A 14,996-nucleotide genomic window follows, 5' to 3' on the forward strand; every position below is an offset into this window, starting at 1 on the left:
TTTTCTTCAACCAGTCAAGCACCATGACTCTCTCTCTCTCTCTCTCTCTCCCTACTTCAATCGTCGACCAACCCAAATCTTCTGCAGATCTGTGCCCTTGACTTCTTAGGCGATCTCTTTCCCACGTCAAAGACCTAATTCTGATTTTCGACACTCTTTGACCCTCAGCTGCTTCAAATCTTCATACAGAAGCCTCTCTACAACACTCAGCTGCTTCAGATCTTCATGCAGAACTCTCTTCTCGACACTCAGCTACTTCATGAAAAATCATCTCTATTCGCAGATTTATATCAGTTCAGAGAGAGAGAGAGAGAGAGTCAGGACTGTGTCAAACTCTTTTAACCAAGAAAGGCAATGGGTTTGGAGTTAAATATTAAAGCTTGGATGGGCACTTAGCAGTGGCCCTATAATTCATGGCCAATAACCCCACAACTAGCTTGAGCTTAGACTCTGATGTTCTACAGGAAGACTTCTTCAACCAATCAAGCACCATGACTCTCTCTCTCTCTCTCTCTCTCTCTCTCTCTCTCTCTCTCTCTGATGTTCTACAGGAAGACTCCTCCAACAAGACGACTGGGTTGTTTTTCTTCAACCAATCAAACACGATGACTCTCTCTCTCTCTCCCTCTCTCTCTCTCTCTCTCTACCTACTTCAATCATCAACCAACCTCAGATATTCTGCACATCTGTGCCCTTGACTTCTTAGGCAATCTCTTTCACATGTTGTAGACCTAATTCCGATTTTTGACACTCTTTGACCCTCAGCTGCTTCAAATCTTCATACAAAAGGCTCTCTCTTCAACACTAAGTGTTTTTCTTCAACCAATCAAGCACAATGACTCTCTCTCTCGACCTACTTCAATCATCGACCAACCTCAGATCTTCTGCAGATCTGAGCCCTTGACTTCTTAGGAAATCTCTTTCCCACGTCGTAGACCTAATTCCGATTTTCGACACTCTTTGAACCTCAGCTGCTTCAAATCTTCATACAGAAGCCTCTCTCTTCAACACTAAGCTGCTTCAGATCTTCATGCAGAACACTCTTCTCGACATTCAGCTGCTTCATGAAAAATCATCTCTATTCACAGATTTATATCAGAGAGAGAGAGAGAGAGAGAGAGAGTCATGACTGTGTCAAACTCTTTTAACCAAGAAAGGCAATGGGTTTGGAGTAAAATATTAAAGCGTGGATGGGCACTTGGCAGTGGCCCTATAATTCATGGCCAATAACCCCACAACTAGCTTGAGCTTAGAATCTTTCGGCTAATTTTAGGGGTAAAATTTAAATAAAATGCTTTATTTTAATTATTAAATAAAATTCATATGATTTTTAGTAAGTATAATCTATTTTTAAAACTTTTTAAATAAAAAATTAAATTCCCAAAAGTCTTACGCCTTGAGGCTTATGCCTCACCTTGTTAGGGGTAAAACGCATCACCTTACGCCTTCGCCTTTTAAAACACTGATCACACATTAAGCTGAAAGTATCAATTAAAAATGTTAACATACTTCAATAATTATATATTATTTTGTTCTATATTACAATATGTTAATTACATGTTGAAATATAAGAATAGCTTTATTCACACGAAAATAATATACATCCAAACAGCACTTATAATAAAAGTGATGTTCAAACACTACTTATTTTATAAGCACTTATAATCAGTACTTATTTCAAGACACAACCAAACAGCACTTGTTCTATTCAGCACTTTTCCAGTTAAATAATTAGAATAAGTACTTTCCCAAATAAGTACTTTTTTAAGTAGAATTGTTGTTTTATACATAATATCTTTAAATATACACATTCTATCAATTTTGAAGCAAATATGAGAAACTTGAACTTATTACTGTATTGCTGGATGAGTCCAAACATGTCAGATCCATATCCTTAACCTTTGTTTTGAGTATCACCGGTTTTCAAGGTAAATTAAAAAATCCCCATATCATCAGCATCAATGTTAAAACAACACACTCTAGGCAATGTTTATCCAATTCTAGCAATAGCGCGCCTATACATGCAGTGTTAGACAGATAACCATGCCATGAACAGGAAATTGTAAAATTTTCAAAAATGGTGATGAAAAATAGTATTAATGACCACAACTCCACATGCGCAGTGGTAAGTGCCTTAATTTTTTACATGGTTGGTTACAAGCACAAAGAAAGAAGATGGTGATTGTCCAGCGTATGAAGAAATTGTACCATGGTCTTGAATCATGGAAATATATGGCAAAAAGAATTTCATGTAACCACGTAAATGAAGGAAAATTAGATATGACACAGAGAGTTCTTACTTTGTATTGAAAGAAGATGTCACTAATACAGCCGGGTACAGAGCACCCTTCTGAATATTGTCATAAGGACAGTATTTCCGAATAGCCAAAAAATCTTCAATGTCCCAAGGATAACCGAACTCTTCATAGTCATTTGCAGTAAGTGGCAAAATGGGATAAAGAAGGGTGGTTGTTGGATCTAAAAATGGAACCTGAGACCAAAAAAAAAAATTGAAATTATTTAAGGGAAAATAAATAAAGCGCACACACACACACGAAAAAGCACTTGTAAAGCTTTTAAATTAAATATAATGTTGTTCATATGGACCATATCAACAAAATAAGGCTTGGTGTTGTTTCATCAAAGCCACCTATTTCCAAAATGCACAACTTCCATGACATTGCCTGCTGTACATACCTAGTTTCCTAAAGAGTTTCATACATCTATTACATGAACTAACACCCCATACATAAGTAGGCAAGGCATCAGGACAACCAGGATAAAGTTATAACAGGACACAGTTTACTCGTACCTTCAAAACTGCAGCACACAATAAATCTGGGCAAGAATTAATTGCTGAAGCAACCAAAAGTCCCCCAGCACTATATCCATAGCCAGCAAGCTTGTTTTCTTGCACAAACCCCTTCTCAATAAGAAATTTGCCACATGAGATGTAGTCGTCAATGGATTTATGTTTTTGTGTGCGTCTGCCATCATGATGCCATTTTTTACCCCCACCACCTCCACCTCTGAGCACAAACCATCCAACCCATCAGACTGAAGCACTAAGCACCCAATAACAATGGAAACTCAAATGTATTTTTAGAATTTGAAGCATATTCCACAACAAGAAAGTGAACGAGTTTCACTATCACGCCAAAATAAAGAGTTTTAAACAGGTATCATAGAATCATCAATATAAAAAACGAATCCAGCCCAGACGTGGACTTTGAATCAGTAAGTTATGCAAAACAAACCTAACATCAGCATATGCGACAACCCAACCACGATCAAGCAGGCTTTTTAATTCGCTGGACCACCCTTTATCAAGTAACTCACCATAAGAACCATGTCCATGAAGTAAACCAGGACTTTGATTCTCCTTTTTATTTTTACGTGAGTAAACAATAGTCAATGGAACCACAGCTCCATCAAAAGAAGGAACACTATACTGTTCACATGCATAGAACTCAGAGAGGTCATTCCACAAGCGATCATCTTCAAAATTGACCCCATATATGGAATCAGTGCATTTGGAGGTAGATAGTTTTTCAATGTTGCTAGTAGATGAAGCCCCATATAAAATTCGAGTTCTCTCTTGAAGCATGTTTTGCTGTTGGATGATATTCCACTTGCCATTTGATAAGTCATAATCAACGACAGCATCAGACATCTGCCAGGAATAAAACGGAACAACTGTTTCAATGGAGATTTAGTTCTCCTTTACACCAAGTGAGAGAGGCAAAGCTAATATAAGCATGGGTCAGGGAACACCAAATAATAATGATGCTCAGTTTTGGTCTTCAGAAGTGTATTTAACATAAAAGTAGCTGACAATCATTTTATAACCAGTATGCGAGTGCATGTGATACTTTTGAAGGGCCATGTACAACGACATTTGCTAAATTAACCTCATTAATTTAAATTAAGCTCTTTAGAACATTAAACTATGGCCCAAGGGTAAACATGCTATACATAAATCTGAAGGTCACAAGTTCCATGTCATGGAATTAGCCTCACAAAATGTGGAGGTAAGCTTGCGAACATCTTGCTCTTCCCCAACCCCACTATGACACAAGAGCCTTGTGCGCTTTATTTTTTACCTTTTTTTTTTTCTTTCTAATTTTTCTTCTGTAGTGAAAATGGTCAGATCAGATAATGAAGATGCACAGCGGAAATAAAACAAGAAGTGAATAAAAATACACAATCAAAATGACAACACAAAGATTTAACGTGGTTCAGCAAAGCCTACATCCACGGAAGCAATGACACACAGATTTTCACTAAGAAATCAAGATGTACACAATACACTTTTCAAAATGATCAAACTCTTCTCATATATGCCCAGAATAACATATATAAAAGTTTCTCGGAGGTTTCCCCCCGTTTGCCCAACCACCCAACATTCAAAATTCAAAAATTCTGAAAAACTGTTCGCAGCCCAAGCGTCTCTCGTCGACGAACACAGGGCTTTGTCGACGAACACAGAGCTTTCGTCAACGAATCTAGAAATCTGAAATCACCTGCTCTCGGTAATTACTCGTCGACGAAATTTAGAGCCTTCGTCGACGAGCCTTTGTTGTCTTCTCGTCGACGAATATAGCTCCTCGTCGACGAGTTTGCTGTGTTGCCTCCTTCATGTTTTTCCTTCTTTATTCTTTTCTTAAAGTATAAGAGTCACAAATAACAATCTCCACCTTAGCGATTATACGCCCCTTGGGAGAGTCCAAAAAAAAAATATGATCAGCTCCACCTTGAACTTGAAAACGTTAGGTTTGGGCTTGTCTCCCTTTAATCACTTGGAGACATGAAGCAAGTCCAAACAATGCTTGAACTTCTCTGAAGTAACTGATTTGGTCAGAATATCTGCTGCATTATCAGATGTATGAACTTTCTCTAAAACAAGTTCACCCGAAGAAATCAATTCCCGAACCCTGTGAAATCTCACATCAATATGCTTGGTTCTAACATGATATACCTGATTTTTCGCCAAGTAAATAGCACTCTGACTATCACAATGCAGCACCACACCATTTTGTTGTATTCCCAGCTCTCTGACTAAACCAGTAAGTCATAAGGCTTCTTTTGCAGCTTCGGTAACTACCATATATTCCGCCTCAATCGTGGATAATGCAACCAGATACTGTACCATGGATCTCCTACATACCGGTCCTCCTACAAAGGTAAACACATATCCCGTTGTAGACCTTCTGTCATCCATATCTCCAGCATAATCTGCATCAACAAACCCCATAACTGTAGGACAACTCTGTTGCTTGCTAAACATGATGCCATATCCCGATGTACCCCGCAAGTATCTAAATATCCATTTAACAGCTTCTCAATGCTGCCTTCCTGGATTAGAGAGAAACTTGCTCACCACGCTTACCGCATGCGCCAAATCTGGCCTTGTACATACCATGGCATACATTAAACTCCCCATAGCACTAGCATAGGGGACCTTTGACATGTCCCGAATTTCCTCATTCGAACTTGGTCAATCTGTAGTAGACAACTTAAAGTGATTCGCTAAAGGTGTACTCACTGGTCTTGCATCAATCATGTTAAACCTCTCCAACACCTTCTGCACATAACCGCCCTGAGATAACCATAATCTCCCTACAGTCCTGTCACGACAAATCTCCATTCCAAGTATTTTCTTGGCTGAACCAAGGTCCTTCATGTCAAATTCCTTATGCAACAGATAATTTAACTGATTCACCTCAGTTAAATCTTTTGCAGCTATCAACATGTCATCGTCGTACAATAACAAGAAAATAAGAGAACCATCCTCAAGTTTATTCACATAAACACAGCAATCATACTCACACCGTTTATAGCCAATCTTGATCATGTAGGAATCAAAACGTTTATACCATTGCCTTGGAGATTGTTTCAGCCCATAAAGAGACTTTTAACCTGCAGAAAAAATTTTCTTTTCCTGATTCAATAAATCCCTCTGGCTGTACCATGTAGATTTGTTCCTCCAAGTCACCGTGAAGAAACACCGTCTTCACATCCATTTGCTCCAAATGAAGATCGTAATAAGCTACCAACCCCAACACAATTCTAATAGAAGTATGACGTGCCACTAGAGAAAAGATCTCATCATAATCTATTCCCTTCTTCTGTGAGTATCCTTTTGCCACCAACCGTACCTTGAATTTTTCTCCTTCCTTTTCTAAAATTGCTTCCTTCTTCCTATACACCCATTTGCACCCTATTATCTTTTTCCATCTGAAAGCTCCACCAAGTCCCAAGTTTGGCTCTTATGCAAAGATTTCATCTCCTCAATCATCGCTTTCATCTATCTATCTTTCTGCTGGCCGTGCATTGCCTCTTAAAAGGTAGTTGAATCTTTGCAACAAGTAAGAAAAGCATAAGATACAAATTCATCAAAATCATACCTTGATGGAGGCCTGATAGTGCGTCCGAATTTCCGTATAAGAATATCATCGACTTGCTGGTTTTCTGAGTTAAAGCTCCCTCCAACCACGGGACCATGATCATTTTCGTTGCCCTGAGCTTCCAACTCCACCTGCACAACATGTTCATCATTGTCCCAGCTTTCTGGTTCCTATTTCTGATCATCAAACTCTTGAGTACGCTTCACCATAGCCTTCTCATCAAAAACTACATCTCTACTGATCACCACCTTGCTTGCCGCCGGGTCCCACAGCTTATACCCCTTCACACCCTCTGGATACCCCAAGAAGATGTAACGACGAGACTTCGGATCAAACTTAGACCTCTCCTCACTAAACACGTGGACATAGGCTGGACACGCGAATACCTTCAATCCGAAGTAAGCTACTGTATTTCCCGTCCAAACCTCTTTTACCACTTTTCCTACTAGTGATGCCCTTGGTGATCGGTTTACCAGAAAACAAGTCATACTAACTGCCACGGCCCAGAAATTCTTTGGTAGCCTTGCATTCATTCTGAGACACCGAGCCCTATCAACAAGAGTCCGGTTCATCCGTTCTGCCACACCATTTTGCTGAGGTGTCCGGCAAACTGTAAAATGTCTCTTAATGCCCTGCTCCGCACAAAATTCCATAAACCGAGAATCAGCGTACTTAGTCCCATTATCCGACCTTAAGTATTTGATTCTCCTCCCTGTCAGGTTTTCCACTTCAGCCTTCCAAATCTTAAACTTGGCAAACATACTAGATTTGTGACGCATGAAGTAAACCCAAACCTTTCGTGAGTAATCATCAATGAAACTCACATAATACACAAGTCCACTCTTTGATGTAACTCTAACTGGGCCCCAAACATTTGAATGTACATAGTCAAGAATTCCTTTCGTCTTATGAGTAGCTGAACTGAATTTTGCTCTATTATGTTTTCCAAGAACACAAAATCTACAAAATTCCAATTGACATGATTTCAAACCTTTGAACAAATTTCTTTTGTGTAGTTCTTTCATGCCATGTTCTCCTATATGTCCAAGACGCATATGCCACAAGAAAGTCTCATCTGATTCAGCATCCACAGCTGCAACTCCACCTACAACAGTAGTTCCCCACAATGTGTAGATATTTCCATCTAGTTTCTGTCCTTTCATTACAGTCAGATTACCTTTCAACACCATTAAGACTCCATCTTTGGACTTATAATTGAAGTCATTACAATCCAAAGTGCCAAGTGATATCAGACTCTTTCTCAACTCAGGTATATATCTTACATTACACAATGTTCTAACAACACCATCAAACATTTTTATCTTTACATTTCCTATGCCAACGATCTTACAAGAAGCATCATTACCCATAAGAACTGATCCAGAGTTTACTAACCTGTAAGTGCTGAACCACTCCTTGTTTGGAGTCACGTGATAAGAATATGCCGAGTCAAGTATCCAAGAGTTCATTAGAATATCCGATTCCGATGAAACTGATAGAACATCACCATCTACTAAATCCTCTTCTTGAACAACATTCACAAATTTTGAAATCTCTTCATGCTTATTAGCATTTCCCTTCTACCAATCTGGACACTCCGATTTCACATGCCCCTTTTTACCGCATTTATAACACCGAATTTCTTTCTTCTTCTTGGATTGTTTTCGGGATTTCTAATTAGACCCATTCTCAAACTTTCCTTTGCCTCGCTCATTACTACCTTTTATCACAAGTCCTTCTCCTTCATCACAATTTTCAATCTTTGATGAAAATTCAACAAGGCACTTGTTACCTCTTCTAAATCAAGATTTTCTTTTCCCCACGTAAGAGTGGTCACAAGATTTTCATAGGTATGAGTTGAGGGTAAGGAATTTAACAGCATCAAAGCCTTATCATCCTCATCAAACTTCACATCAACTCTCATAAGATCACTTATGATTTGATTAAACGCATTGATGTGTTGATCTAGACTAGATCCTTCTACCATCTTAAGCCAATATAAACGCTGCTTAAGAAAAAGTTTGTTATTGAGGGATTTAGACATGTACCGACTTTCTAACTTTCGCCAGATAGTCGCTAAAGAATCCTCTTCCATCACCCGATAGAGAACTTCGTCGGCCAAACATAAGCGTATTGTAGACGCTACCTTTGCTGTCAAATCTACCCATGTTGTCTCATCCATTCCTTTCGGTTGAGTATCAAGCAGAGCCTTAGTCATCCCTTGTTGCACAAGAATGTCCTTCACTCTCCTCTGACATAAACCAAAGTTTCCGATTCCATCAAATTTATCAATGTCAAACCTTGCAGAAGACGATCCCGATGCCATAACAACCTCGTTCTAATACCAATTTGTAGTGAAAATGGTCGGATCGGATAATGAAGATGCACAGCGAAAATAAAACAACAAGTGAATAAAAATACACAATCAGAATGACAACACAAAGATTTAACGTGGCTCGGCAAAACCTACATCCACGAAAGCAATGACACACAGATTTTCACTAAGAAATCAAGATGTATACAATACACTTCTCAAAATGATCAAACTCTTCTCATATATGCCCTTAATAACATATATAAAAGTTTCTCAGAGGTTTCCCCCCATTTGCCCAACCACCCGACATTCAAAATTCAAAAATTCTGAAAAACTGCTCGCAGCCCAGGCGTCTCTCGTCGACAAACACAAGGCTTCATCGACGAGACCAAGAAGACACTTTGTCGACGAACACAGGGCTTTCGTCGACGAATCCAGAAATCTGAAATCACCTGCTCTCGGTAATTACTCATCGACGAAATTTAGAGCCTTCGTCGACGAGCCTTTGCTGTCTCCTCGTCGACGAATATAGCTCCTCATCGACGAGTTTGCTATGCTACCTCCTTCATGTTTTTCCTTCTTTATTCTTTTATTAAAGTATAAGAGCCACAAATAACATCTTCAAACTGCAAAACAGTCCCATATTTTTATTACCCAATCAGCATGGTAAACACTAGTTTGCATAATCTATCCTGGAAGCTATACATCAAGAAGTCAAATGTTTGATCTGTAAAAATGCCTGCAGCCGAGACAAACCCAATCATTTGCAAGGTTTGGTTTTTAAAATCAAATCCTACATGGAATTGCTAAAACGGTTTAATAGGATCAGATCAAGGATCAAAAAGATTCTACTAATAACATAAAAAAAAAACATATTAAAAATGTATTTACATGTTATTTTTCATAAATCTAGACATTGTATTCCTGATTTGTCCAGTAAGTGTTTGAGACTAGGAAAAACAAGTAGAGCATATATGGTAGAGCTCTTACGCAACAAAAAGATCAAGCATTCAAAATGCTGTGATCCTAACTCAATCAAACCAACTTGTAATGAAAAAATAAATAAATAAATACTTGTAGGAATATATATATATATATATATATATATATATAAAATTTTTAACATCAATTACTGACAAACTATTTTACAACATGGGCATGTTAAAATTCAAACCACTATTTGGTTCATTAGTATCACCAAGATCATGGGTGACTTCATCGAGATCATCATTAAAATCATCATTGGTGTATTAAATATATGCTATTTAATCAAATACATTGGTGTATTAAATATATGCTATTCTGTTCTTCCTCAAAAAGTATTGGTGTCGGAAACATCAATCTCAAACTAATTTATTTATTCCATTATCTTTGTTAAGATTAGAAAAATCTAATAAATTCTATGTTATCCATTCCTTGTAAAGTTATACAGGACAAGCAACAAGCCCAAAGTGCATAAATTAACTAATAATATAAAAATGTAACATGTTGGAGGATCTTATGATCCTACAACGATGCGTCTGATCCTACCATGATCCCACTATGACCCTACTCCAATCTCACCAATTTAAGATTCCATAAAGGAACAAGAGGATTGCTCTGGTCAAGTAAAATCATAAGATCGAACCATCCTCCAATCTTGATCATAGCTTTAACAACTATGACCATTTGGTGGGTCAGAGGAACCTAGAACACAATTTTTTCTAGTAAAATGTGTCATATACTGAAGAGATTTTCATTCCTGGGTGTCATAGGGTTTCTTGATCCACCAACTCAACTAAAGACATGCATCAAGGTAGCTTGCAACTTCCATTACCCAGCTCCCAATATGTGCATGACTGCAGTACTGAGGATCCAGAATTTAGGTGCAGGACTCTAACAATGAGTCTTCACAGCTAGCACAAACAGGTAATGCAAGCCTGACAATCTGGCCTCTACTCTCGGATAGAGCATCTGGCTCCAAGAACCGAACAATCATCTCTATGCAAGGAATAAGGATTCACTTTAACTTCCCAAAAGCTCACATTGAAATTTATGATTTGGATGACAAAGGGTCCTCATATCAATATAATAATAATAATAATTATTATTATTATTATTATTATTATTATTAAAAAAAAAAAAAGGCAGCTGATGCACAAAGCTCCGGCGTATGCGGGGTCCGCATATCAATATACATTCTTAATAAACCTGAAGTCAACTACAATGTTAACATTATTTAAATTTATCTTAGCTATATGTCTCCATCATTTTAATTAGAAAATTTATGTTGGCCCCAATAAACATATATATCAGAGGCAAGGTACAACAATATTTATAAACAAGTCATGAATGACAAACATACTATGGGTGATGATATTGTAAAGCGCATAATTGAGGAGTGGTAGTCATAATTTGGTCCAGGTGATATTTGAGATACATATTTTGGAAGAGGCAGGAAACGTGGTTTAAGTTCCTCCAGATGAACTGCTCCCTGCAACAAAAGAAGAAAAAGACAAGAATAAGAATCTTCATAATAAAATATTGTTTATGAAGAAAAGCAATGCTGCCATATGATAAATAGGAACCCAGAACAGTTGTTTTGTGCAAGTAATTCCAATACAAATATATCAGTGCAATTACAACAAAACTCTTATCATTTCATAGGTCCTTCAGCTTGGGCTCTGACATCTGAGGTGAATAATGTTACAATTACTCTTTTTAATTTCTTTCTCAATGTGACAAGATTTAATGATGATATAAAAAATGTCTCAATAAGAATATTACTAAAAATAGAGAAAGGAATCAAATTGATTGCTTTCTTCCTGTTTTTGCTTGCTCAAGTCCAGACCAAGCCAGAGTCCTGTAAACAGAGACAAGGGAAACACATTGTCGCCTCAACATGCTGAAAGCCATCTCCTACAGTTTCCTAGTCCACCTACAGTGAACTAGAAAAGGATAAGTGCTGAGAATTCACCAGATCCTCCTACCACAAGTAGCATCTATTTGCTAGATTCCACCCGGACTTCTGCAGGTTCTTAAGACGCAGGTTACCTTCCAAGTCAAGACAGCAGTCTGAGTTGGTCTGATGGTTTCCCAAATCATCTATCACATAAAAGTGTCAGTCTCCCATCTCCTTTTTCCTGAAAAAGATTTCTTCTAACAAGAATTAACAGTATACTTGCTTCCACTTGCCAGCATCCACTTTATATTATCTTTCCCTTGAGCTCTAAAACAATAGCCATAAAAATTGGAGAAGAACTCCAATCTTCACACCCTCTCACAACTGGCAGTCCAAAATGTCCAATTATCCAGGGAGTAATAGCAAGAAACCTCTTTATCCGATGCCAACAAGAAGACATCTGCAAAAAAAGATAGCAAATTTGGCTGTTGCACGACCCACCTTTCTAGAATTTAATGTTTTCTCTGATTCAAACAATAAATTCTGTTTGAAAAGCTCTTCCCATCCCCCAATGCACACCGCCATTCCATACAGTTGACTACCTTCACCAGTGGACCACCCATTTCTATAAAGTGTACTTGATTCTAATGGTTTTAATCCATAAATGATCCTTTTCCTTCAAACAAATGCCAATTTTATTTCCCAAGGAAGGCTTTATTGACTTTCAATACGAGCTTCAATCCCCAAAAGTATGCACACTCCCATCCCATACAGTGGACTGCTTTCAGTAGTGGACCAGCCATTTCTATCAAGAGCATGCTTGATTCCAATGATTTTTCTCCATAAATGATCCTTTTCCTCCCAAAAAATGCCCATTCAATTTCCCAAGAAAGGCTTGTTGAAAAAGATAAGATCTTCAACCCCCAAACTTCCTTGATAAACAGGTTTTTTAACCAGGCCATACTTAAAACCCTCTCCCACACTACCCCAAAGAAAGTTCTTTGAACAACTATAGCTATTGCACCAGAGATGGGAAAAGGAGTTCAATTGACATTGTCAATATCATAAATGATTTTTGTATTTGAGTTGGGTCCCCATTGGTGCCCTTTTTAATAGTCATTATTGTACTGAACCAATAGACATATGCACGTATAAAAACATCACAATGTAATAAACCTTTTCATTCACTAAAACTCAACTCAGAAGCATTCATGAGCCATAGGGACAGTGGCGCAAAAGATCCATTTAAACATTAAATGTCGTAAGTATTAAAATAGTATTTGGTTTGCATCTTTTATGAGTTGCTCACAACATACTTTCAACCATGGAATGATTGAAAGTCAGACGCATATCAGTGTTTTAAAAGGCGAAGGCGTAAGACGAGGCGTTTTACCCTCCGTGAGGCAAGGCATAAGCCTCAAGGCATTGAGGCGTAAGCCTTTTGGGACTGTATTTTTTAAAATAATTAATAAATAAAAAAATTATATATATAGTATTAAAATGAGAAAAATGTTAGAATAATGGAGAAAATCTTTTATGTATTTACTATTTCCAAACAAAATCTTTTTTTGCCACTTGAATCAAGCTTCAGACATTTCAGCAGGTGCAGCAAGATTTAATTTAAACAATTAAAATATGAAACAAAAACCTGAGAGACGAATAAAGAACTCAGACAAGTGAGACTTCGAAAGAGAGGGAGCAGATGTGGAGAGAGAGAGAGAGAGAGAGAGAGCAGATGCTGAGAGAGAGAGAGAGAGCAGATGCTGAGACAGAGAGAGAGAGCAGAGGCTGAGAGAGAGAGAGAGCAGATGCTGAGAGAGAGAGAGAGAGGCTTCGAGAGAGAGCAGAGGCTTTGTCGAGCTTCGTCCAGGCTTCGAAAGAGAGAGCAGAGGGTTCACCGAGCTTCATTGAGCTTCGTCGAGTCTTCTAAAGAGAGAGCAGAGGCTTCGTCGAGCTTCATTCAGGCTTCGAAGAGAGAGTGAAGGCTTCGTTAGGCTTCGGCGACAGAGCAAAGGAGAAGAAGCTTCAGGGGAGACCGAAAGGCGTATGCCTTGCTCATGAGGCGTAAAAAAGCGTGGTTTTTTGGCTGAGGCGTACACTTTGTTGGCTGAGGCGAACGCTTTCTTGGATTTACGCCTTTACACATACGCCTTGAGGCGTTTTTGTCCCAAAACGCACCAAGGTAAAAACGCCTTTCAAAACACTGACGCATATAGCTAGCTTTTCTTCTTTTTATGAAGACTTGTCAACATGTCACGTGTGTTGCACGTGATTGTTTGCAATTAATATTGCACAAAATATCTTTATAATTTTAATAAATCTTAGATATATATTTCAAACGAATTGATAATATATTGTCATAATTTATCTTACAAATATCAGAATGTGAATATTCAAAGTTATTCATAATATTTTATTTAAAAATTATAAATACAAATATCTCCATGTGATACTACTATAACACCACATAAATATAAGGGCATGAAAAATTTATAAAGTATAAGATACAATATGACACAAATACTCTAATGAAAATTATGAGAAATATTTTTTTAAAAAAAGGCAGCCCGGTGATGATGAGTTTTAATATTTACATAATTTATAGATAAAAAATAAATAAGTTGATTTTTCATTATTTTTTATTTGATTAAATCCCAATATATGACTTCTTCCTAAAAAAAAATATCAATAACCTCATTACAAATCCTAAATGGTGATTTTCTGCATAAAATCTTAATTATTGTTAATTTTTGTTTGTTCAATGATTAAAAAATGATTCTTTAAAATATAAATAAATTTAAATTTTATTATTTGGAGGACACTTCTAGGTCTATAGTTTTTTTTCCAATTTTTCTTTTATATACGATCACAATAATTTTAGAAAACATAAAATGAATTTACCTATTTTATTTTGGGATGTACATTTTATTTAACATTTACAATGCCATTGCATTTATTTTATTTTTTAATGAAATGGATTTTATAGGTCCAAATCTTTACCTATTCAAAATAAAATTTTTAAATGTATACCTAATTTTTTTGAATTTAATTTTTTTAATAATACTGCTTACTTCTAAAAGATAAAAATATTTTCATCTACAAACTTATTTGCAATACTATTTGTACTTTTACCTATTATTTTTATCTATGATAAAAAAAAAAAATTTACTAAGTAGAGTTTCTTTTTAAGGTTCAAACTTTAACATATCTAAAATAGATTTTATAAATGTAATTTTATCTAATTTTGGTTGAATCTATTTTCTTTTTGGAATTTTTTGTATTGCTTATAAAATATAGACCCATTATGGTCCGCCCCTTCCCCGGACCATGCATACGCAGGAGCTTTGTGCACCAGGCTGCCTTTTTTTTTTTTTTATATAAAGTATAGGATATT

At 36.9% G+C, this 14,996-nt stretch overlaps 1 protein-coding gene across 1 annotated transcript in view; it reads right to left on the reverse strand.

Moving 5' to 3' along the window:
• The window catches only part of LOC131167182 (uncharacterized), a 38,412-nt gene that overhangs the window by 6,581 nt on the left and 16,835 nt on the right, over window positions 1-14,996 (reverse strand). The window contains exons 7-10 of the mRNA XM_058125965.1: window positions 11,066-11,194; window positions 3,258-3,673; window positions 2,813-3,029; window positions 2,301-2,491 (exon numbers count right to left, since the gene is read on the reverse strand). Coding sequence (XP_057981948.1) covers window positions 2,301-2,491; window positions 2,813-3,029; window positions 3,258-3,673; window positions 11,066-11,194 — 953 coding nt within the window. The remainder of the gene's footprint in view (window positions 1-2,300; window positions 2,492-2,812; window positions 3,030-3,257; window positions 3,674-11,065; window positions 11,195-14,996) is intronic.

The sequence above is a fragment of the Malania oleifera genome, chromosome 1 (genome assembly GCF_029873635.1).
Source record: "Malania oleifera isolate guangnan ecotype guangnan chromosome 1, ASM2987363v1, whole genome shotgun sequence".
NCBI classification, from domain to species: Eukaryota; Viridiplantae; Streptophyta; class Magnoliopsida; order Santalales; family Ximeniaceae; genus Malania; species Malania oleifera.